Source organism: Cynocephalus volans, chromosome 6 (assembly GCF_027409185.1).
Source record: "Cynocephalus volans isolate mCynVol1 chromosome 6, mCynVol1.pri, whole genome shotgun sequence".
Taxonomy (NCBI): Eukaryota; Metazoa; Chordata; class Mammalia; order Dermoptera; family Cynocephalidae; genus Cynocephalus; species Cynocephalus volans.
In genome coordinates, this window is record NC_084465.1 from 52649364 (window position 1) to 52673527 (window position 24164).

At 36.9% G+C, this 24164-nt stretch overlaps 1 protein-coding gene across 2 annotated transcripts in view; it reads right to left on the bottom strand.

The window, feature by feature from the left end:
* The window catches only part of MAGI2 (membrane associated guanylate kinase, WW and PDZ domain containing 2), a 1312517-nt gene that overhangs the window by 251230 nt on the left and 1037123 nt on the right, over positions 1 to 24164 (bottom strand). For both annotated transcript variants that reach the window (XM_063101323.1, XM_063101322.1), the window contains exon 10: positions 342 to 980. In XM_063101323.1, the coding sequence (XP_062957393.1) occupies positions 342 to 980 (639 nt within the window). The remainder of the gene's footprint in view (positions 1 to 341; positions 981 to 24164) is intronic.

The following is a 24164-nucleotide window of genomic DNA, read 5'->3' on the forward strand; positions in this document are numbered from 1 at the left end:
GGGAAACCAATTTGCATTCTCTACAACTGATACATTAGTAAACTTTTGAAATAGAATACGTTCATAGCTGGGGATTCAACTTTACCCTCCAAGTTCATAATAATGTTTGTAAGACTGAAAGCAATATTATTATTGTATTTAATATAAAATAGGAAAAATACATTTCCAAATTTAAAAATTCAACTTCCTTTACTCATATTTGTCCCTTTTACTCTTTTACCTTTATTTTTTTTAAAGTGTGATTTCATTTAACTCCCAAGAAAACCTCCATTTTAACAATACTGCAAAGGGTCCTACTATTTTACTCACATATTTCATTGCTGAGCCAGTGTTTGTCTTACCTCCTCGGTGGATAATCAAAGAAGTCTCACTTCCAATAGGACAGTCTTTAAGTATATCCACTACTTCTGTATGGCTCAGGTTCTGTACATTCTGCTGGTTGATCTCAACAATGAGGTCACCTTCACACAGGCCAGAGCATCCCTGAATGTCAAGTATTTGTTTCACCCGCTGTCCTGTAGGACTGTCGGCAATAGTGAAGCCAAAGCCCTGGGCACCTTTCACAATGGTTAAGGTCATAAGTTCAGCTTGGGTGGCCCCAGATGAAGCCATAGACACATTGTCATCATGGACGGGTGGTGGATACGTGCCATCTAGCTGACCATCAGCTGGCATGGAGTGCAAAGAATGAGGTGGCCGATCTGTTATATCTGGAACTGACTGTGAGGTCCGAGAAATGTATTCCAAATATGTCTCATAGTTATGTCTTCCATTGACCATCACTGGAGGTGGCCTCTCCATTATTGCAAGGGGTGGCACCATGCTGTTAGCAGGATCTTCAGGGTCAAAGGGCAAAGGGTAGCCACGACACAACACCAGGTTGACACTCTGACCAATAGGAACAGACTGGAAAAGTTTGACAACATCTGCATGAGTGTGTCCAAGGACACAAACTTCATTAATATAGACAATGACATCACCTGCAAGGAAAAAAGAGAGATCGACAACATGAGGTAAGTTCAATTAATGTTGACAGAGCAAAATGGAATTATTTATGAGACTAGTGAAAGAGGTGTTCTGTTTCTCAGTAAGCAGTGAAAAAATCAATTAGAATAATACTTAAATCCAGTGTAGGTGACTCAAGGTTACAATAGGTCTGCCAACACATGCAATGATCAAATACTGAAAAAAATGCTATTTGGTTGGTCTTGAAGCTCAGAAATGACTTCATATTCAGAAAGGAAGGCCCAGAAAGAAAAGTTAGAAGAACTTGTACCTTGAAGAAGCACAAGTTCTATACTTTTCCATCTTAATGTCCATCTTCAGCGCAATTCAATTAATGGAATTTTCGAACTATTGTGAAGTGACGGTCATGAGTTTTGACAAAAAAGCGAGCTGAGGCATATGTTTTTGTGTGTGTGTGTAAGTTGAATGATCAATTGCCCCTTTTCTTTTTTATGGAAGAGGAAAATATTGGTCCATTAATTTTCTTCCATTTATAGCAGGTGCCATTGCAAAGCTTCCATATATATACAAGTAAAAGTCAAGAGCACAGGTTTGGGGATCAGGGAACTGGGTCCATATCCTGGCTCTTCTACTTAGCAGATATGTGATACTGGGCAAGTTACTAATCCGCTTTGAGCCACAGTTCCTTGTTTGTAAAGTTGTTGCGAAGATGAAATTAGATAATGCAGGAAAAGTGCTTGGCATAGTGCCTGATGCATGGTGAGTGCTCAATAAATGTGAACCAGTATTAATATTTATTATTGTTGTTAAAATAGTATGAAGGAGATTTGAGACCCTGGCTCTCAAATGGGAAGCAGCCATAGGCTAATCCTCTGATCTTAGGTAAACTGATATTTCTGTTGATCATTTTTAATAAAGGCATTTTTCCTCTCTCCCCAATGCATTATCCCAGATTTGTAGAGGTCTACTGTTTAGAAGCTAACATGATAATATTAGAAATGCCCTGAATGCAAATTATTCATTGTAAAATATATTCAGAAAAACAATTTTTCCTCCTTAAAATGCAGAAAAACATGGTTGCTTGAGATAATTGTTTTAAAATTTTTCAGTTATGTATGAATAACAATTTTATTTTTGGAGAACTGTTCTATCATGGATTGGTATTTTTATTTTGACAAATCATAATACTTGAAAATTAAACTTGCAAATTGAGATTGTGCCTGACTATGCTGAAAAGTATATGAAGATGAAAAGACATGTTTTCACAGACTGTCAAATGAGTAACTCTACAGATACTAATTTATCAGGATAATTCTCAAACGGCTAATGCATATGGCTAGGGATTTCATTCTGAGACTTCCTTGCCCATCAAGATTGGAAACATCAAAAATGAAAAACAGAGTTGAACTTTCAGAGTTAAATACTTTTCTGGATTTTCTTAGGTGTATGATATAAAATAACTTCTCCACTAAATGCACTTAAAAATAAATAATTCTGCTTTAACAATAAATAATACTTTCCTGAGTAAAGTGCTCTCAACAACATTGACTCGACTAACACTCACTCTTTCCAAATCTTGGAGAACTGTTTGAAAGTGCTAAAGATATGGACAGAAAAGCCAAACAGACATTTTCAGGGATCCAGGTCAGGCCTGCTTCCAGAAAATATCACAGACTATTTGATTGGTGAGATGGAACTTTACTCTTCCATTATGTCCATCAGAGAGGGTGCTGGTGTGATGCCTGGGATCGTGGACCAGGACTCAGAACTGAGTCGGAATGGGCATCCCACCTTTGCTAGTAAAAGTGTTCATCAGACTGTAGCATCCAGGGATGCTTTGGGCACCACTCTCAGGTAGACTAGTATTTTTCTCCTTCTGCCTTTCAGATAGACTAGTTTTTTCATGTAGACTAGATTTTTCTCCTCCTGCCTTTTTCTATTTTAAAAGGTATTATGTATATTTTACACATTGAAAAGGTTGAAAGGATAACAAATACCTGTGTACTATAATCCAACTTAATGATTAGAGCATTGCTCATATTAGTTGTAACGCACTTGCCTAGCACCTCTCCCCTCACCCTCACTTACTGCCCTTTCCAAATGTAATCATTGTCCTGCATTTGAGGTTTGTTATTTACATGTCCTTTATATTTTACATCATGTCTAAGTGCCCATAAAAATAATATCTCTAAATAGTATTTAATCCCTAAATAAGAATCCCTGAAAAATGTTTTACATATTTTGAACCTTTTATAAATAGTACACCTTTAATATTCTGTAATTTCCCTCAAAATATATTTGGGATATTTATCTATTTTGATACCTACACCTCTAGTTCATTAGTTTTCACTGTAATATAGCATATATTGGATGACTACGTTACTATTTATTAGCATTTGTCCATTCTTCTGTTAATAGACACTGGGGTTCTTGCAAATTTTTGGTTATGAAAGATAACTATGATTTGAATTTCTTTCCATGGACCTTGTGCACATATGGGAAAGGTTTTCTGAGGTATGTACGTTGGCCTAGAATTGCTGGGCAGAGGCCATTTGCACCTTCATGTCTGATAATGACAAATGACTGACAAAATAGGTCAAATCAATTTACACTCCCATCGGTAGTGGATCAGAATTTTCACTGTTCCCCATGTGACACAATACTTGGTATTCTCAGACTTAATTTTCGCTAACCTGATGGGTGTGATCATGGTTTTAATTTGTATTTCCCAGATTGCTAGTAAGGGTTAGCATCTTTTCCTATGTTTATTGGCCAGTCGGCTTGCTTCTTGGGTACATCTCATTTCCCAGTCTTCCTATTAATGAGTTTTTTTTTATCACGCATTGACTATTTTTGATGCCCACTTTCATTCTTGATCCAACATTTCCTGTAGGTTTGGGAGGCTGCATGGTAGTGATCTCAGGGGATATGGAGTCAAAAGACTTTGGTCTGAGTTCTGGCTCCATCACTTACTGGCTGTGTGACTTCCAAAACTAGCTTACATCCCCTGTGACTTAGATTCTTCAGACATAGCGAGGGACGGTAATAATAGCAACGTACTGTTCTGTGGGAAATAACAAATGAGATCATACAGCTGAAAGAGTTTGTAAGCTGCAAATTGTTATGCGAAGGGTGATCGCTATTTCAGTAATTATCATCTGTCCTTGGTTATAATCCTACAAAATCAGGACAGTCCCACCAAGATATTCCCACCATAGTCATAGGCAAGGAAGACTAGAGTATGATTATGGAAATGATGCATTTCTGAGAGGGCAAGTGAAAGGCAGGAAAGTAACACATGCCACTTTCCTCTAAGGCTCTCCCCGACTTTAATTGCTAACACATCCCTTACGCCCAAGCAGGCTTCATCCTTCCCTCTGCTCTGCCAGCATTTCATGTGAAAAAAAAAACTGAGGGTAACGTTCCAAGCTCTCAAGGTTCCCTGCCAGGTCTAAAGAGTAGTTATTTGAATTATAGTGATTAACGTTATCTATTTTTGAGTTTTAATGTGATCTAGCTATTTAGAAACAGAACAAGAACTATTTGTGGTTCTTGGTAAGACTGCCTTTTAAAACTTATGTATATTTTCCACTCAGAGAAATTTTTCAAGACATCAAACAAGCAAGTGATAAAGAATCCTGCAACTATATATATCTTTATGGAGATACACAGAAGATTTCTGAATGTAAAAGATGAGTGGTCAGTTATCACAGGATAAAACTAACAACTTGATAGTACTCAACTGCCCACTTTAAAAAATATGTGGATGCCTAGATAATGTGTCATGCCAAAAACTGTTGTAGATGGAGAAGCAAGCAAACATTTGCTTGTTCAGATAGAACTGACTGCGTAGGATATTTATAGTCTGTGCTCTATAAATGTCATCTACATGTTGCGAAATAAAAATATGAGCCACCTGGTATATGTCATCTGATAGTGCCATGCCAAGTCCCGTGAGAGACTGGATTTAAGAGCACAGAAAGGGACATCATTAGGAAAACTGGCTCAAGCTCCAACCCACTGGACTACTTAAGAGGGAGAATTGGAGAAGAGTCAGCTGATTTCTCCATCTCTCAATTTTTTCTATTATAAAACGAGAATTAAAATATTTTCTCCATTTCCTCTTTTGCAGGGCTATAGTGAGAATGAGATCATGCTTGTGAAAATACTTTTAATTTTACCAAAGAAAGGTTCTCCATAAAAATAAGATGGTACATTTCTTTTGAAAGCTAGGCACATATTTTCATTACCATATTGCCTGAAAGCTTACATTATTTCCTGTATGGTCATTCACTTTTGGTCATATTTAGGCCAGATGGTTTTAAGGCTAGAGACCTCAGGCTTATTGGTCAGATTGGGAACAAACACAATCAATCACTCATTAGAGCTTGGTGTTCCCATAGGTCTGGTCTCACAATGATCTGATTCCCAATTATGGGATTTCAAATTGTAGGTGAGTGAGAACGAGGTTGATGAGCAGGAGGTTTAAAAGAGTTGTCCTGCATGAGAAAATGTTCCAAGACACTTTGTTTCTTTCTTAGTCATGGAAATCAGAATACAGCATTGGCTATCTCTTGGATACCTCATCGTTTTGGATAAACTAGGACACTGTCCATAAAGCATTGTTTACGTTGGAGTTATTTGTATACCTCTCTCCTCTGCTCCCACATCCTTTGCCTCATGGTGGCCTGCAGGATCTGCCCTTTCAGAATCTCTCGCTCCCACCTGCTGCCTGCCTTCCTAACCACCACCTTGGACCAGGCTGGAAGAATTTACTTCTCATTCAGATCTCATCTTGAGGTCTACTCTATTAAGTTCTTAACTTTAAACTACTCAGTGGCTGCAATTACTGTTTAACACTCTTTACCAACAGTCTTTCTAACTTTTGCCTTCACCACCCAGGAATTTACCATTCTTGTGAAGCTGGTATCTACTGTTCATACCTTGCAACTTGCTACTTGCCTTCTAGGCAAATTCCGCTACTCCTCTACCCTCCAGTGCAATTCCTTTCTATGTGAATCTTCATCTCAACTAATTCATGTCTTTCCTCACTTCTTCAAAGATATCTTCCATTATTCCTGCTTAAATTGCTCCTTTTTCATGTTTGTGACTTGCAAATTTGTCTCAGACTTTATTCCTTTGTGGGAGTTCTACCTGTCCCACATTTTCTCCATAGTATGTACAGAGTGTTATTACTATGTTGAGAATTCTTTAGGTATTCAGGATAAATTATCACTGAACAAAGGATGAAAGATGTAGTCAGAGGAAGACCAAAAAAGATTTCAGAGCTAAATTTACTGTTTCCAGCTTAGTGTTTATAACTTCTGTTTTTGCTAAGTTATACAAATTTTTTTTTTGATAAAAGAAAATAAAAAAAAAAACCTCACTGACTATTCCCATCCTACCAATTACACACACTCTACATTTAAAATTCAGTATTTTTTGTTTCCTCTAAGCTAATAAGATTTGATTGAGCTTTATTTTCTGAGGCTTATGTTTGTTTTAATAATATATAATTGTATCATAGTATGCAATTTTATTATAATATTGTATATCAATTTTCAATCTACTCCCCCAACAACCACAAATACATAATACATTTTGACATGCAGTTTTGAGGGTGTGCTGTTACCTCGATTAAATTGAAAATAACAGCTATTGATAACATTTACTCTCCAAAGGGAAGTATTGTGGTATGTCAGACCAATAAAATTGATGCTGGGTCTCCTTGGCTTGTTTCTTGAGTAAGTCATTCCACATCAGTTTCCTTGCCTACTTTATACGAAAGAGATAATGTCTGTGAAAATGTTCCGTTATGGTGAAGCACCCTCATAATGTTTGATATATATAAACACGTAAATTAAAAATTGTAACAAATGGCTGATAAAGATTGGAAAGTAAAAAGTCCTAATGATGAGAAAGAATAAATAGATGTAATTTCACATTTAAAAAAGCCTTTGAATTTTATTAAATTATTTGGCAATTCTCTCAGAAGAATTTTAGAGAACAGTTATTTTCATCCTTGTAACTGAATACACTGTTTCCCAGGAAAAAAGCCTAGTGCCTCATAAAAGATCCTTGGATTCTCATTACGTTGTGGGATATAAATACAGTGTGGTAAGGGCGGAGGGCTCAGAGGGACAGAAGCTTGTCTGCACTGTGTGGTGGTGGCGGTGGGTGGAACTTAGATCATCACAGTGTGGTCTTGGTGTGTTCTCAACTGTGTCACAAAGGGGAAAAGATCGGGGGTAAACACCCATGGAAATAAACAGGTTCATGTCTTATTTTCTCAGGTTCCTAGATGACTCTGTTACAGTGTTCTATGTCTCTTATTGTCCCAAAGTTTTTCCTTATACTTAAATCTATTTCTTTCTTGCTAAAAATCAACTGTTTCCTCTATTTCTGTTCTCATAAAGACAGAAGCATCATTCTATTAGAATAATTTGAAGCAGTTTCTAAAACTTCTTTGGAGTAAAAGTAATAAAAACAGCCATCAATTGAAGGAGAACTCCACCTTGGCGAATCTGGACCTCATTATGGTTCTATAGACTTCAAACATCTGTTTTGCAAATAGCATTATTGCACACACCCATTGAATTACGTAGAAATGCAAAAATAAATAGGTTATAAAAGATATAAGAGGCAGGATAAAATTCCTTCATCAGAAGAATTTTAATTTATTAATTCTTATGTGCTACATTATAAATGACATTGCAAATAAAAATGAAGTGAATCAAGCTGCAGCACTAAAACAAGGTGCAGACACTGTCTTAATAATTTTCTACACATCATGAGACAGCAAGGGGCATAATGGAGAGAGCACTGCTTTAGAAGTCAAGAGGTTTATGTTCTTATCTATCCACATACACCAGTCACTAGTAGTGTCAACACATTTCTGGGTCTTATTTTTCATTTACTCATTAATTTATTCAGCAAAGATTTACATATATTCAGTGGCTACTATGAGTCAGGCATCATGTTATAAAAAGAGAGAATAGGACCAGATGATCTCTAAGGTGTTTTCTTCATTCTGAAATTTTAAGACAAAGGTCCTTGGATTCTAGCTCTTAGATTGTTCTTCAATTGGTTTCTTTCTTTTCCTACTACCACCACCTGAGAACAGATCCTTAGCATCTGTTACAAGACTTCTGCAATAGTCCTTTAGCTGGGCTTCTGATGTCACAGCAGGAAAGACTAGGAAAGGAGGAAAGGAAAGCCCAGCACATGGCATGACTAAGTGAGATTGTAGGATCATGGGGTTCCCTAGTCTCACCCCATATTGACCTCCTGGAGTAGATGGGACATTGCTAATAAATCTCTTCTGGTCAGGAATGGCTCAGGAACCAGGTGGGTGTGAATGTTCTGTATATCAAGGGTAGTAGTGCAAGTTGTTGCAAAGCTGCTTCCCTGTCAATTATCTTCCTCATTATGCACTCTGATGTCCCTTCTACTTAATGTCCTTCAGTGTTTGCTCATACAGAGAGTCAAGTATAAACTCCAGTGCTCTAGTTGAGCTCTTAGTCCACATTTCACCATCTCTTGCCTCTTCCCAACTTCCTCTGTGCTTCAGTTGGCCCAAGCTTCAGGCCATTCCCCCATACATGCTATTTTCTTTCCAGATTCTGTGTTCTTGTTCCTGCCTGTCCTCTTGCTTTGTCCCTACTAACAAACTCTCAGTCACCCTTTGAGGCCAGCTTTACCTTTTGACCACTTTTCTGACCACCTTCTATGGCTGAGTGTTCTTCCTAAGTGTCACTCTTCCTGACAGCATAATTCTTCAATCCATTTAATCCATATAAGCACCTGGAATGTCTGACCACAGTCACTACCATTTTAATATATGTAACGTTTGTCTGGCATTTACAAAGTCGATCCTACCTAATCCTTACAAAGTCCATATGTGATAGCCATTGTTATCTGTACTTTATATGTGGGAAAACTGAACCTAGGAAAGGTTAAGTTAACTTCTCTAAAGTCACACTGCTAATTAGGTCAGACTCAGGAATGGAATTCAAGACTTCAGTACAAATGTTAAGAATTTCAAACAGTCCAGGACATATTTTGACTTCAGAACTCTTTTGTGTTCATCAAATCATTATCAGTCAGAATTCTAGGTAAAATATCTTTAATTCCTAAGTGTGAAAATTGAGAGATGAACTGTGGTGTTCTGATTCGCTAAGTCAATGGAGAGAGGCAGGGAAGTAGATAATTGCCTACAGGGGAACTCATTGTAGCAACTAGGCACATTTTCTGCTGTCCTCCAAATGTGCTGTTTGGAAGAGTTGGAGAATGCTCAGGGGGGAGGTGACAGGGCACTGTAGCCCACAGAACTCTGTCACCACCATGAAACATAAGCTCTAGTATAAATCATTTCAACAGTTGTGTGATGTTGGACAAGCAGTTTAACTTTTCCTGGTCTAGTTTTTTTCACGTAAAATGTAGAAGTCAGAAAAGATCATTTCTCAGGTACAGCTTTAAGAGTTCCTACATCTGGTGAGAATGCAGAACGCTCTCCTACTGCACTCACACGAGGCACTGGGAGATTTCAGTGGTGAGTTAAACAGGTAAGTGAAACCTTTAGGGGCTTAACCCAAGATTCTCTGACTTTCTACAAAAGCAGCCAGTGACTGCAACACACTATAGGCAAAAGGATTTGATGGAGTAGCCACTTATTTCTTAAAAGAATGAAAGACTTCTTAATCATTTTTCATAATTTCATCTGTGTGACCCGTTGCAGATGCCTAATTAAAATCTTGGTTAAAAAGAAAATTATGCTTAATCAGCACACATCCAGCAATTATTCCCTGGCAGATGTGAATTAGTCCAATGATCTATTTACATTTCATTTGTGTTTGGCATTGAGTGGTAAGATATATTTAAATACTTGCATTTTACTTTGTTGAAAGGAAGAAAGAAGATACATTTTAAGAGAATCTAAAGGCACTGATTATTTGCTGATCTGGCAAAGATGAAACAATACTTCAGATAAAAACTATAAGTAAAGCCACACACACACACACACACACACACACACACACACACACACACACACACAGCACACACACACACACACACACACACACACACACACACACACACACACAGCACACAAAGCCCAAAAGACTTTCTTGCAAAGCTCCAAAGAACAGAGGTTTTCTAAATAACTTGCTCACTTTAGGAATTCAATAGCACAAAATGGTCAGTAAATCTGTCATTTGTTTAAAAGAACATAATGAATTTTAAATAAAACATGATAAATATGTTATCAAAGGGATCATATAAATTGAAAATAGGTTAATAGAAGAAAATAAAAACAAAATCTATTAAAAAAAATATATTAACACCCTGAAAATTTATGAGAGCAAGAAAAAAGTGTGTTTGTACAGTTTCTCTGTGTTCTCTTCTGTATTATGGACATACTTGGGGGCTCCACAACACAGAACCCCCTCCCTTAAAAAAACCCTCAAGTTCCTGAAATATCTTGTAAAAAGGAGTCATCATTTTACCTGGACATTAAGCAATGTGTAGGCTTATTTTCAAACAGCAGTAACTGTATATTTCTTAATAGGCATGATTCTTTTCTACAAAAATGGCTCCTAGGGGCCAATGTGGCATGACCTATCACCCTAGTGACTGACTTTATTCCAACACAGTGTATCAAGTGGCTGTAAAACATCCCCTGGAATGGTGGGGACAGCTGGCTAGGTGGAGCTGGGAACTGTCTCTGGACATGCTTTCCAATAACATTCTCCTCTACCTGCAACTGTTGATTGCCTGCAGTTCTTACTGAGTAAGAAAAATGAATAACAAGGAGAAAGTGAGAAAGATAAACAGGATTGACACATCCGTTTCATTTCAGACTGCTGCCTCCAGTCAAAGGGTTGAAGTTCTTGTAATTTTGTGTGTGTGCATGTGTGCCCTACCTGACCTACAGACCCTTTTAAGACATGTAGAGCAGTGTTTTCAATCAGAGAAAAGTAGACTTTAGTTTTTGATACTGTGAAATCAATGCAGAAGGAGGGGAACCCTATTTCAAGGCTCCAGATAACATTCTGTGAAGTTGTTCCCTTGAATTGCTTTTGAAAAGAGGTGCTATTGCTCCAGGGTGAGCTGGGTGCTGGTCCTGAATGCCCAGACTGGAGGTGAAGGGAATAGATGTCTATCAGTGGATCTGCTCGGTCAGAGAAGTTCTAGCTGCTAGGTCTCTATCACTCTGCGCGTGCATTTCTGGAATGAGTTCTGATTACTGCTTCCATTGCAAGCCAGTCAACACTCCTTAACTGGTTGTGCACCATATTCAATTATGTTGATCTACTCCTTCACTCTCTCTATTTGTGAGAAATTACAGGGCTCCTGCTGCCATGCTGAAATGAGGGCTGCCAGAATATTTCTCCCATATGGATTTCAGAACTGGTGCAGCATTAAGTAGCTGAGCTTCATAAAATGGCTGGCCAAGAGAACAAATGTGCTGTGCTGGAAATGTGACTGTATATTGCATGCACATGGGTCCAAGGTTTGACGAGAGAGCCCTTCTAACTTGTTAAGAGAGAAACAGACTAGGCAGATATGAATCTTCACTGGCAGACTTTGATTGTTCAAACTTGGACCCTTTAATTTCCAATTTCAGTTTCTGAAAGAACAATATTTTATGCAAGAATTCAGGAGTCAGCCTGCTCATTGGGCCGTATACACCAAGGATCGCCAATTAAAAATCCCTCAAACACATGGCAAAAGAGAAGAAAAAAATTTGTCTTGGCTGCACTGAAATTTTGGAATCCAGAGAAAGATAGTTATCATCTCTAATTTATGTGGAGAGAAAGAGAAAGCAATATAGTACCTTATAATATCAGACATCTAGGACTTCCTCCACAGGTTGTATATCTCCCCACTACATTCTCTGTGTTAGACACTGTACACAGATTATTATGCAGATGAATAATGTCATTAGTCTAGGAGTTTCAGGAAAATATGAAGCAATTTCACTGCAGACAATGGAAGATTATTTTATTCTCAGACACAACAGACAAATGGTGCAGAGAAAAACAATCTAGTCCCCTGCTGTTCCCAATGTTACAATTATTATACACTACTGAAGCTGACTGGAATAAGTTCGCAGAGAATCATCATTGAAGATTTTAAGTTTCTCTCTCACTCTAGCTGACACTATTGAACATATATCTGTGTGAATTTAAACATCAGTAGATCCGCAAGTTTATATGTTAATTTGCTCATTTATGTGTTACAATACATTTTATACCCCAGCAAAAGATGGTTAACAACAGAGTCAGAAACAATGAAAATTTCTTGTTTTTTAAACCTAAATTTATTATTTTTATAATTGTAGCACTAGCAATTTATTTCATATTGAGTTCCTGCAAATCATAGTAAAATGCAAGAATCATAACCATATGGCGGCAGATTAATCAATTGAAAAGTGAAAGTTTTAAACAGTTTCTTGATTTTTTTTTTTATCTAGATAATGCAAAACAATCCATTAAATCCTTTCTACTGAATAAATACATTGTTGGAGATCAAGGAGAAATGACTAAATTGGCTAATAATAACAATAGCTACTATTATATGCTAAGAATGATAACTGTAGGCCAGAAGTTGTCAAGCACTTTAGAGACATAATCTCCTTTTAATCTTTCAAGTAACCTGATGGAGAATATACTGCTCCCATTTTATAAAAGAAGCAACCATACCTTAGAGGAGCCAAGTTCCACAATTACAAAGTGACCCAGCTGCTATATCTCTAGTGTGTTTAGGGTACTTTCAGGCTTATCTTCCAACTACGTAAATGTTTGGTTATATAAATTTATAAACTTTCAAGATTCATTTCAATTTATTTGGCATTTCTTATGAATTAGACCAGTGTTAATCATCAGTTTGAATTTTGTTTACCTAATTTCACGTGAACTGAAATGAATAGATATGTTGGCATAATGTACACATACATGATATTTTATCATGACATAACAGTCTTGTTTTTATTCACACATTGTAGCCCACATAAAGAAATCACCCAGTGGCAGGATTCTCTATATTTCAATGGGCTCAGCCCGCTGAAGTGCTAAGACAAGAAAATCAGAACAAAAATAAAAAACAAAATGCCAAACTGATATGAGGGTGAATAATCTTAATGATTTTAATGGACCCAAACATTGAAGGGGCAATTAGCACATTAGCTAACTGGAAAGAATCAGTTTCCTTTGGTCTAGACTACATGAAACAGATATATACTATCTTTTTTTGGTACTATATTTTCTGTTTCAGTTACACAGGCTAACTTTTCTACATAAACAGTAATCAACAACTGTTGAGCACATGCGATTGTTACCCATTTCCATTTTGAATTCCACTCATGAAACTGACAAAGGAAGCATAAAATCATATTTTATATCCCTAATTACTGGTTTAAGGAAGGAAGAGATCTGAGGACTTAGCCAATGAATAATATAAAAATACCATCAGTAGATCATAAATATTTATTGCTACATCAAAAGTCTGCTAGTCAATCTTTCAATAATTTCTTTAACATAAAATACTTGAGACAGGATATTGAAAAAAAATATTAATTAAAATTCAGACTTAGCTCTGAACGGATAGCAAATATTCCCTGCTGTCAAATGTCTTTATCTAATTTCTTTTCTTAGTTTCACTTTTCCCTTTGGGTTTGACTGCAGGTTTTTAAATTTATTCACCTACTAAACATGCAATTATCATTTTAAATCTGACAATGAATCTGCTTGCTTTGTGGAGAAAGATTAGAGCTAAGAGAAATAACTTTTTTTTTTTTTTGCAAAGGAACACTAAAATAAACTTCACTATCTATTTCACTTGAATATTTATCTTTGTTAGGCCCCAAATTTTCTTATTTTCTTATAGACTTTAATTATTTTAAAATCAGGAAAGATGCACTAACACTATTTTTAACAATTGGTTTACCGACTGTGGTTGATTAACAGCCAATTGAATCAATACACACAAAAGAATATTGTAGTTATGACAAATCTTGTATGTTCTATGTATGCAATAACATCCTCATTTTCAATATCTTATAAGCTAAAGAAATATTTAAAATGTTAGCCTGGTTATCTGTAAGGATGATCATCTCACTGATGTGCATGAAAATTTATGCTAGGGGAGAAGAAGGTAAATTACGATATGTACTTGGTAAATTCTAGTGGAAGATTTGCAAAAATATAGAGGTAAGGGGCTAGAGATGCGGATTTTGGAGTCATCAGTGTAGATGATAAGCTTTCACTCCCAGACTTCTTTTGTTATTTCTCTATGGATTCCATGTTTAAAATGATTTTCCAATCTCAACTTTATTTATTAAGTAGTAATTAATTAGTTCTTTTATTTTTATTCATTTAACTACCAAAATTTCTAATCAGGATGAATAAACCAGTATTATCCACATTAGGTTGATGCATTTTTAGTCATCATAATAAAATAATTTTAATGTTTTATTATCCATTCAATAAATATTTATGGGGTCTCTACCATGTATTCTGGGAGAGGCCCAGCAGATACAAAGATGAGGAAGATGTAGTCTTTGACCTTAAAATACTGTGAACTATGATCTAGCAAAGAAAACTAGCAAATATTTATTATGATTAAATGCATGATTTCCATTCAGTATCTCAGTGAAATATTAAAAATAACTAGTGTTCACAAGAATACCAAACCAAACCAAACCAAACTATTTACCACTTCTCGCTGGAGTAATGCAGAAAACATGTGTCCTTATTTCTCATTTATCTAGTGGGTATCCAATACCACAATGACACAAAGTAAGGGCTCATGAACATTTACTGAATGCAAACATTAGTGACCATGCAACATTTTAGGAAAGTATGAGCTATCCAAAGAAGAGATGTCCAAATCAAAACTACATTGAGATACCATCTTACCCCAGTAAGACTGGCTATTATCAAAAAGTCGGAAAATACAAACGCTGGTGAGGAATTGGAGAAAAAGAACACTTATGCATTCTTGGTAGGACTGTAAATTAGTACAACCATATGGAAAACAGTATAGAAGTTTCTCAAACAACTATAGATAGAACTACCATATGACTCAACAATCCCACTACTGGGTATATACTCAAAGGAATGGAAATCATCATGTCGAAGGGACACCTGCACTCCCGTGATTATTGCAGCACTGTTCACAATAGCCAAGATATGGAACCAACCCTAAATGTCCATTGAAAGGTGATTGGATAAAGAAAATGTGGTACATAAGCACAATGGAACTCAGCCATTAAACAGGATAAATTCTGCCTTTTGAAGCAACATGGATGAGCTTGGGGAAAATTATGTTAAGTGAAACAAGACAGACACAGAAAGAGAAATATCACATGTTCTCACTCATATGCAGGAGCTAAAAAAGAGAAGAAAACAAAACAAATAAAAAGTTGAACTATTAAAATGAGAGAGAATAACAGTGGTTACTAGATGTGGGAAAGAGGAGGGAGGGGATAGTTAGAGGCTGGTCAGTGGACACAAAATTATAGCTAGATAGGGAAAATAAGCCCTATTTTTGGTACTGTTGACCAGGAATCTATAATTAACTGATTTACTGCATGTTACTATGACTAGAAAAGAGGAGATCAAATGTGCATGTCACAAAGAAACGGTTAAGTTTTGCAATGATGAATATGTTAATTCCTCATTGCAAAATGACACGTGAAAAGAGCATCACACATTGTATACACGTATTGAAATAGAACACTGTACTCTGTAAATATGTACAATCAATATATTTCAATAATAAAAACAACAACAGAGAAAACAAAGAAGAGCTGTCCAGCGGTGCTGCAAGTTTTGGGAAATGATAGCAGGGGAGGGAACTCTGAGGGAAGAGAAGTGGCCATTGATTTCACCAAGTGGGCGTATCCCAGGGACATTAGCAAGTTTAGTTTCAGTAGACTATGAGGGTAGAGAGAAGTTGGAGACGGAACGAGTTATGAGGAAATGAACGCGGTGGCTGTCTGTCCACTACAACTAAGAAGCCTGGTAGAGAAAGCAGGAAATGAGTAGAAAAGTAAAAGCAGCAGGCAGACAGGAGAGAGAAGAGGAAGAGGAAGTGGGCAAGAGAAATTTAAGATGTTGGGTTAGGAGGGTATGATCCGAGAGCAGAACATGTGAATTTGAAGTTTAGCTAGAAGTTTAGTTTCAGAATGGAGAAAGAACACCTTTTATCTGATTCTAGAGGGGAAAACAAAAGGGCAGTAGGAAGAATAATAAAATTTTACCTTTACCTTGATTTATGAGGAAACTCAATTCATTATCTCAGCAAAGTAGGATGAGAGATGGTTTTCTTGGGGAGTGGTGCAGTGATGGGGAATTATGGAAAAATCACCACCACCACCAAACTTACATTCTAGGATTTTTTGTTTTTCCCCACCCTGATCCAGAGTACCATTAATTAGCAGGTAATTTCACGGCATTGCTGTTCCTCCAGACCAGGTTTGAGAACAGGAGATACTCAAGAATCTAGTGAACTGAGGTTGTCTGCCCTACCAATTCATGTAAGAAAAAGCTTATAATTCAACTTTTTCAATAACTGTGTAAACTCTTACTTTGTGTTTTGTATATATGTATCTATATGGTTTTTATAAGTTCTCTTAAGTAGTACAAGTCAAAGAAGAGATTACTACTCAAACATAGATGTAGAAGATTTTTATTTTTGTAAGGAGATTGTGATGATTAGTTTGATGTGTCACCTTGGCTAGACTATAGCACCCAGTTCCTCAATTAAACACCAATACTAGGGTATTTCAAAAAGTTTATGGAAAGATTCATATTATCTCTTAATTTTATTTTTTGATGAACTTTTGAAGTATCCTTGTATCAGTGTTGCTGTGGAGGCCTTTTGTAGAAGTGGTTAACATGTACAATCAGTTGACTTTGTGTCAAGGAGATCATCCTTGATAATCTGTGTGGGCCTCATCCAATTGGTTGAAAGGCCTTGAAAACAAAACTGAAGTTTCCCTGAGGAAGAAGAAATTCTTCTTCAAGACTGAAGCATCAGCTCCTTCCCAAGCATTTCCAGCCTGCTGGCCTGCCCTTTGCATTGCAGACCCGCCAGCCCCCATAACTGGTGTGAACCAAATCCTACTGGTTCCGTTTCTCTGGAGAACACTGACTGATATAGAGACCGAAGAGTAGTTCTGACCTCTTATTTCTGAAACTACACAGTATATGTACTTAATCACATTTAATAAACTTATTGAAGGAAAATGAAAGTTGTAGTTGGAATAGGGAATATGTGGCAAGGGATGTGAGATGGGGGTTTTAACATATGCAAATTGGTTTCACGTAATTTTACTAGTTGATTTTCACTCCTTTACTTATTTGGTACAGCATAAACCTTGCATGGATCACATTTTTTGGATTAATCACACTTCCTCAGTTCTGAGATTGTATCCCCTATTGACTCAAGTTGTGGTGTCAGAACTCTCAGTCAAACACATACACGTATAGTTTACATCAGAATAATTTAGATTAGATAGATTCTAAAATCATTTGCCTAGGGGATAGTTTAAGCCATTCCAAGGAGATAAACCCACATGTCTAAGTCTACTGCTTTGTAGGTAAGTTGTGATATACCATGTCGTTTACTATTTGTGTCTGTATTCCGATTTAAATTTTTCTTTTGTTCTTTCTCACTATTTTAGACACAATCTTAATTTACACATCTATTAAATGTTACATATTTTTCACATGTGGCACTGAGGCATTTTTTTTAATGTTGTTAAACACCTGGCTATGTTTAGGTGAAAGAGGAAAAATAATTATTCTTGAGTTTTAGCATTTGGAAAAGGTACTAGTTTCCATCAATTTCCCCTATTTATGGCCTATTAACATGAATTAAATAGTATAAATACTCACTGACTTGTAAAATATCACTTTGAGGTTTTTTGGGTTAGTTTGCTAAAACATATTTATCGATTTTTAGGTCAATTATAGATGCCATGAAGTACAGCTGTAACCACTTTGGAAGAGTCATGTATTCTATAGAAGACTTTGGTCCATGATTTAGTCAGTGGTTTGAGTACCCATGCTAGATCACGATTTTCTAAAAGAATTTCATAGCTGTTCTCTTCCATGAAATCTTGAGGTATTTCTTGTAGGTAATTTACAATATCCTTTCAGAGAAACACAAAATTTAAATCATTTATTACAGACATGAGATGTTAATGAGAACATTTAAAAACAGTGGTCAGGCATCTCAGCTGCCATACACTTCATAATTTATTAGGTATATTTTACTTTTTCAGGTTAATAAAAGATGTGTTTGACATAGCATCAGACTGACCTTGTTTCTTGGCAAATACTATCTTAAAGTCTCTAGAGCTGATTCCATTGCCAGCCATTCTTTTCAAGGACAGTTTGTTATTATTCTCTTGGAAACAATTAACAGACTGTCGTACAGAATAACATGTACTCTGTGCTAAAATTCTTTATTGAAGAAGGCCCAGAAAACAAAGTGTCTTCAAACTTTGACTCTTTGGAGTCTTGATTTCTGAGAACTTTCTCTCTGTACTTAATTTTTAGAATATTCAAATATTATGAAAACACACTGGGCTTGAAAAATTATTTTAAAAGAAAATTCAGGCCGTATTTTGAGATAAAGCAAGGATTTAGCCTAACCTACATTATTTCCATTGCTATTTACTTTGCTGGATGATGGAATCTGACATTCAGTTTGACATAAGCATCAGTCAAATCATCATAAAAGACACATTTTGGTTTAATGTTTGGAACTTATTAAGGGTAAAAAATCAAACAGAGGCATTGTGTCCTCCTTTCCTTTTTAAGTCAACAAGGCTTACAATTGACAGGGTTTTCTAGCTAAATATTTTAGTTGATTCAGATTTAGCAAACATTTTGCACCATTTTATTTCAGAATAAGATTTTATTTAGGCCAAAATAAGATTTTATTTAAAATCCTGTTAAAGGAATTATAAACTGAATTTATTTACTACCTATATAGGCAGAGTGAGATTAGTAATTGTATACAGAAAATTATACAGTATTCACAAGGTCCTTTTTTCTAAAGCTTGTAGTTTAAGGCAGGACTCAGCAAACTTTTTTCTGGAAAACACCAGATCTTAAATATTTTTGACTTTGTGGGCTAGATAGTCTCTGTAACAACTACTCAACACTGCTGTTGTAGCAAAAAATCAGTCAAAGGCAATATGCAAATGAATGAGCTTGGCTGTTCCAATAAAACTTTATTTACAAAAACAGGTGGTGGGCTAGGTTTGCCCACTCGTCATAGTGTGCCAATCTTTGGTCTAAGGGAAAAAGTCTTGGTAATATAAATAGTATCACTTCATTGGCCCTTGGAAAGAATTTGGCATGGGGACTCAAAGTAGTATCAGAACCAGGGCAGAGGAAATTAAAGTAAGAGAAATTTAAGCACTAAATGCTACCCTAATTATATTCCAAAGTTGTTTTAATACCATCAATAATACTACACATGCTTTACAGTTTAAATAATACTTTTCTACATATCTCTTATTCAAAAGAATACTTTCATTTCATAGAATAGATGAAGTGATTGTCACTCAAAGCCATAGATGGTACTAGAATCATTATCTTCTGATTCCAAGTATTCCAATTTTATTCTCTTGAAAGAACTCAGAGTGAGAAATCTTTAAAAAATGAGGGTTAATGGAAGAAATCCTGGAACATGAAAGCCAGGCAAGTGGCCCATTTTTAAAAAGGAAAAATAAAATTATAGGAACCACAAACAGGTAAATAAGACTTGGTACTCTTTAAGAACAGAAAACGAATGAACGGAACATGAAAAGAAAGGATAATAACTAGAAGCCACCAAGGGCTAACTAAAAATTAATCATTCTTAGTTAACCTTATTTCCTTTATGATACAAGGTTATTAGGATAGTGCCACAGAGTATCTTGAATTTAGCAAGATTCTTAACAAAAAACCCTGATGGAGATAAGTTGGAGAAATATGGCCTGGAAAATATCTCAGGATATTGCACGGCTTTTTGAATACAGAACCTATAAGAGTTGATAAATGAATCAATATCACCATGCTATTGAACTCTATGTCTGACTGCACTAAGAGAGAGACAGAGAGAAAGAGGCAGAGAGAGAGAGACACACAGAGAGAGACACAGAGAGAGAGAGAGAGAGAGAAAGAGAGAGAGAGAGAGGAGAGAGAATTTTAAAGCTTTTAAAAAATATCAATAGATCATACTTGAATGAATAACAACAGAGTATGCCCATTAAATATGTAGATTATAAGTATGGAAGGAATGAATCAGGATTGAGAAGGATCTGAAAATCAAGACCAAAACAGGCAAGGTGAAATTTAATAGGTATAAATGTAAAGAGTTCAGTTTAGATTTTTTAAAAAAAGGAATAGAAAATAATACCTGATGACTCCTTGAAGGGTGTCGGGTAAAGGCATGAGGCAGAACATGAGCAGCTCCAGCTCTGCCATGGTGAGATGAGCCACTGCACAGACTGGAATGGTGGAGAGACACTGAGCTCCAGAGCCTCGTGACCTCTCATGTCGTACACATCACCTGGAGATCTTGTGAAAAGGCGATTCCTGATTCAGCTGGTCTGGGGTGGGACTTGGGAATCTGTATTTCTAACAAGCTCCAGAGATGCCACTGTTGCCCTCCATGACTGTCCACACTTTAAGTGGCAGGACTTTAAGAATGGACTTTGGGGTCCCACACACCTAACTCCACCACTTATTGTGGAGTGTCCTTGGAACTTACTTGACATCTCAATCTATCCTTCTAACCTGTTACGATAGAGATAATAATGCCTATATCTCACACACTCTTATGAGAATTAAGTATACACGTTGGCACACGGTGAGTGGTGAGCACTTGATTTCTTTTCCTCCCTTACTGCCTTCTCATTCTATGTATATGTATTTAAGCTGCGTGGGATGACCATCTGTCAGGAATTCTGAAAGAGAGACTTCTGTGCTTTTCAGGTCTCTGACAGACAGTATATTATAAGCCCAGAAAGTGGAAGTTCAGTGGCTCTTTCCTATTTTTTTTTCCTGGCTTTAACTCTAAAGTAGATAAAAATTAGGTACCACTAACCACCACCTCTCCCACTCCCCCCCGCAATTTGTCTTTGTGAAGAAGGTATCCGTGGGTCCATCACAGGTGATGAGCCTCGGGTTTAACGAGAGGAGCTATTTTCTTCTCTGCAAAGGAGATGGCCTCCTCAAGTCATGTCAGCTACCTGTTCCTGCAGCAGCATGAGCCCTTTCAAATCTCCCAGAACACTATCGTGGGCACTGCTACACTTTGCCCTATTTCAAAGACCATTCTATTTCCAGCTTAATTTTCAGTTTTCTCAGAAGTCACTCGGCAGCCTGCAACCTCGCCATGTTTTAGCTGGTGTTTAGCACTGCTGCTGGGTTTGATGGCTCCTTCAGGTGTCCTGTGTGAGGCAAGTCTTATGCTTTTCAGTTTTTAATCTCCCTATTGATAGTAGTTAAGCACCGTCTCTTCAGTTAATGGCAGCTCCCATTACTGGAGCCAATAAAACAAGAATTTTCACTGCAATGTGCCCGTGCTCACTCAAATTCCAACTGCTGCCTTGATGGGGATGAAAACTCTGGACGGACAGACACACACACACACACACACACACACACTCCCCCCACACACGATGTCTGATCTTCCTCACACACACACACACACACACACACACAGACACACACACACACTCACACCCCATGTCTGATCTTCCTCACTCAGATAGATCTGCTCAAGGGACATGGGTTAGGCTCTCTTATGCTGGCTCATCCTTATAATTTTGGTTTCCTTATTTCCTACCTGGCTTCTTTCTTCTTTCTTTCTTAACTGTAGCTAAGATGGCCCGAGGGTCACTTAACTTAGGATATAATTCACCTGGTTGCTGCGGTTTTATGTCTGATGTTTAGCTTGGACTCTTTTGTGCCTAAACGTACTTTTTAAGAATGAATTTCTAGTTCGTTTTTGAAAGTTTAAAAATGAAAAATAGCCAATTCTATTTTAAAGTAATTAGAGAATTGTGCAGTTTTATTCTTAAATTGCTATCCAATGTTGGCTGCTCTATCGCTGAGAACTTTTGACAAATGTACCTTTATTTGTGTGTCCACTCATCTCTGCTCGACCCCACCACAGCCAGTGTTTGGGCTGAGGAAAGATGAGCCCATCTTTTCCTGAGAATCCTTCATTTCCTGTCTGAAGAAGCCAACACACTGATTTGGCCAGAAGTCAATGCAATACATTTATCAGTATCCACCTGGAAGTGGTACACTTCCCTTATATATCCTTCCCCTTGTTGATTCAGGCATCATTTTTAAAGGAATAATATAGTTCACCGAGCTACTGGGTAGACCACCAGCCGAGGACATGAGTTCTATTTGACTCCAGTTGTGGTTTTGTGTTTGGTGGAGAAACTTAGCTGCTCATCACCAAAATGGGAGCAGAACCAACCACTGGTGTGTCCATTGACTAAGGGACGTTGATCTTATGGCAGGAGAATCTTCTTCTCCCCTCCAAAAAAATTATCAGTGCTTGAACTAATGGCCAGGAATTTCTCTGGGCAAAATCATGCTTTGAATTCCATTCCAGAAATAGAGAAAAGACAAGCTAAGAATAAAATGATTTATAATTTTAAAAAGCACACCTTACAATTTAAATTATGACAGATATGGGCAGAAGCTGGAGGATAAACAAGTGCCAGCCAACTGGCCAACTGGTTTAATAGCCTATAAGTAACTCTGACAACTTACAAGATGGGTTTTATGAGCCAGGGCAACATGAACTCACTGAAACCACTGTTTCCAGCACATGGATACACAGACAGAGATGTTTAGTGAAACTTGCATTCCAACAAATACCAAAACCTTGCCAATTATAAACTATTAATAGTGGGGCAGACAGTCTGGGTTAGGCATCCAAATAAATCTTGATCTATTTTTAGAACTCCTTTGTATTCTTAGATTTTTGGTAAACCAGTCGCATAATTTTGGTAAATCATTTTACCTCTCTGAGTCTCCATTTCAATAAATGGGTAGCACAATTTTTTGAATGCCTACTATTTATTTGCTATTTTGCTAGTCATTTTGCTGGCATTGGGGAATAATAAAAATAGATGATGTTTATTTTATCCTTGTTATGGCTAGGCATTGTATAAACCCTTAATAGGAATTATCTGATTTAACCTTCACAGAAATCCTACAGCAATAATACTGTTACTGTGGCTGCAGATAATACTGTTATTGTCCTAGTTTGGGAGATGGGGAAGCTGTAGCATGGAGAGGCTAGTAACTTGCCCAAGGTTGCCAGAACCTGCACTCCTAACCATTATATTTAATTGCCTCCCTGTTCTCTAAGCCGAGCAGTGCTTTTTAAATGCTAATGTGCTTATGAAACACCTGGGGATCTCGTTAAAATGCAATTTCTGGTCAGAACATCTGTGGTGGGGTCCAAGATTCTGCATATTTGACAAATTTTCAAGTGATGTCAGTGCCCACTGGTCCATGGATCACAATTTGAATAGCAAGGCTATAGACCTGCAGTCACACCCTAGCTGGATATTAGAAATACCTGGGCAGCTTGGAAACATTTCTATGTCCAGGTCACTTCCCATGTCAGTTAACCCAAAATCTTTGGGGCTGGAACTCAGGCACGTGTATTTTTTTAAAAGATCCCCAAATAATTCTAATGTACCACTGTTCTAGAAATCAATTTAGTAGCTAGAGATCAGCCTTAAAAGTAATACAATAAAGTATACTACATTAGTAAGCTAAGTATTATTCTGTGAAACTTTATATATCGTGTGTGTGTGTGTTTGTGTGTGTGTGTACTGAGTTCATGACGTAAAAAGTAAGTTCCTTATTGTGGGTCAAGGTAAAAAAAAATTTGAAGGCCACTTTCAATACTGAATGAAATAAATTCTCTCTCTGTCTCTTCCTCCTTATCCCATTTTGTTTTATTCTTAAAATAATTTAAGGAAGATTACAAACAGCCACACTTCATTAAGATATTATTTTTATTCTTAAGCAGCTCATCTACTGGAGATCTACCATACGAAGGAGTAGGTGCTATACAGGATATACGATGAGATCTCTTGGCAACCCAGATAAGGAATATGGTGAATTACTATCTTGAGGATTCAGCGAAAGTGT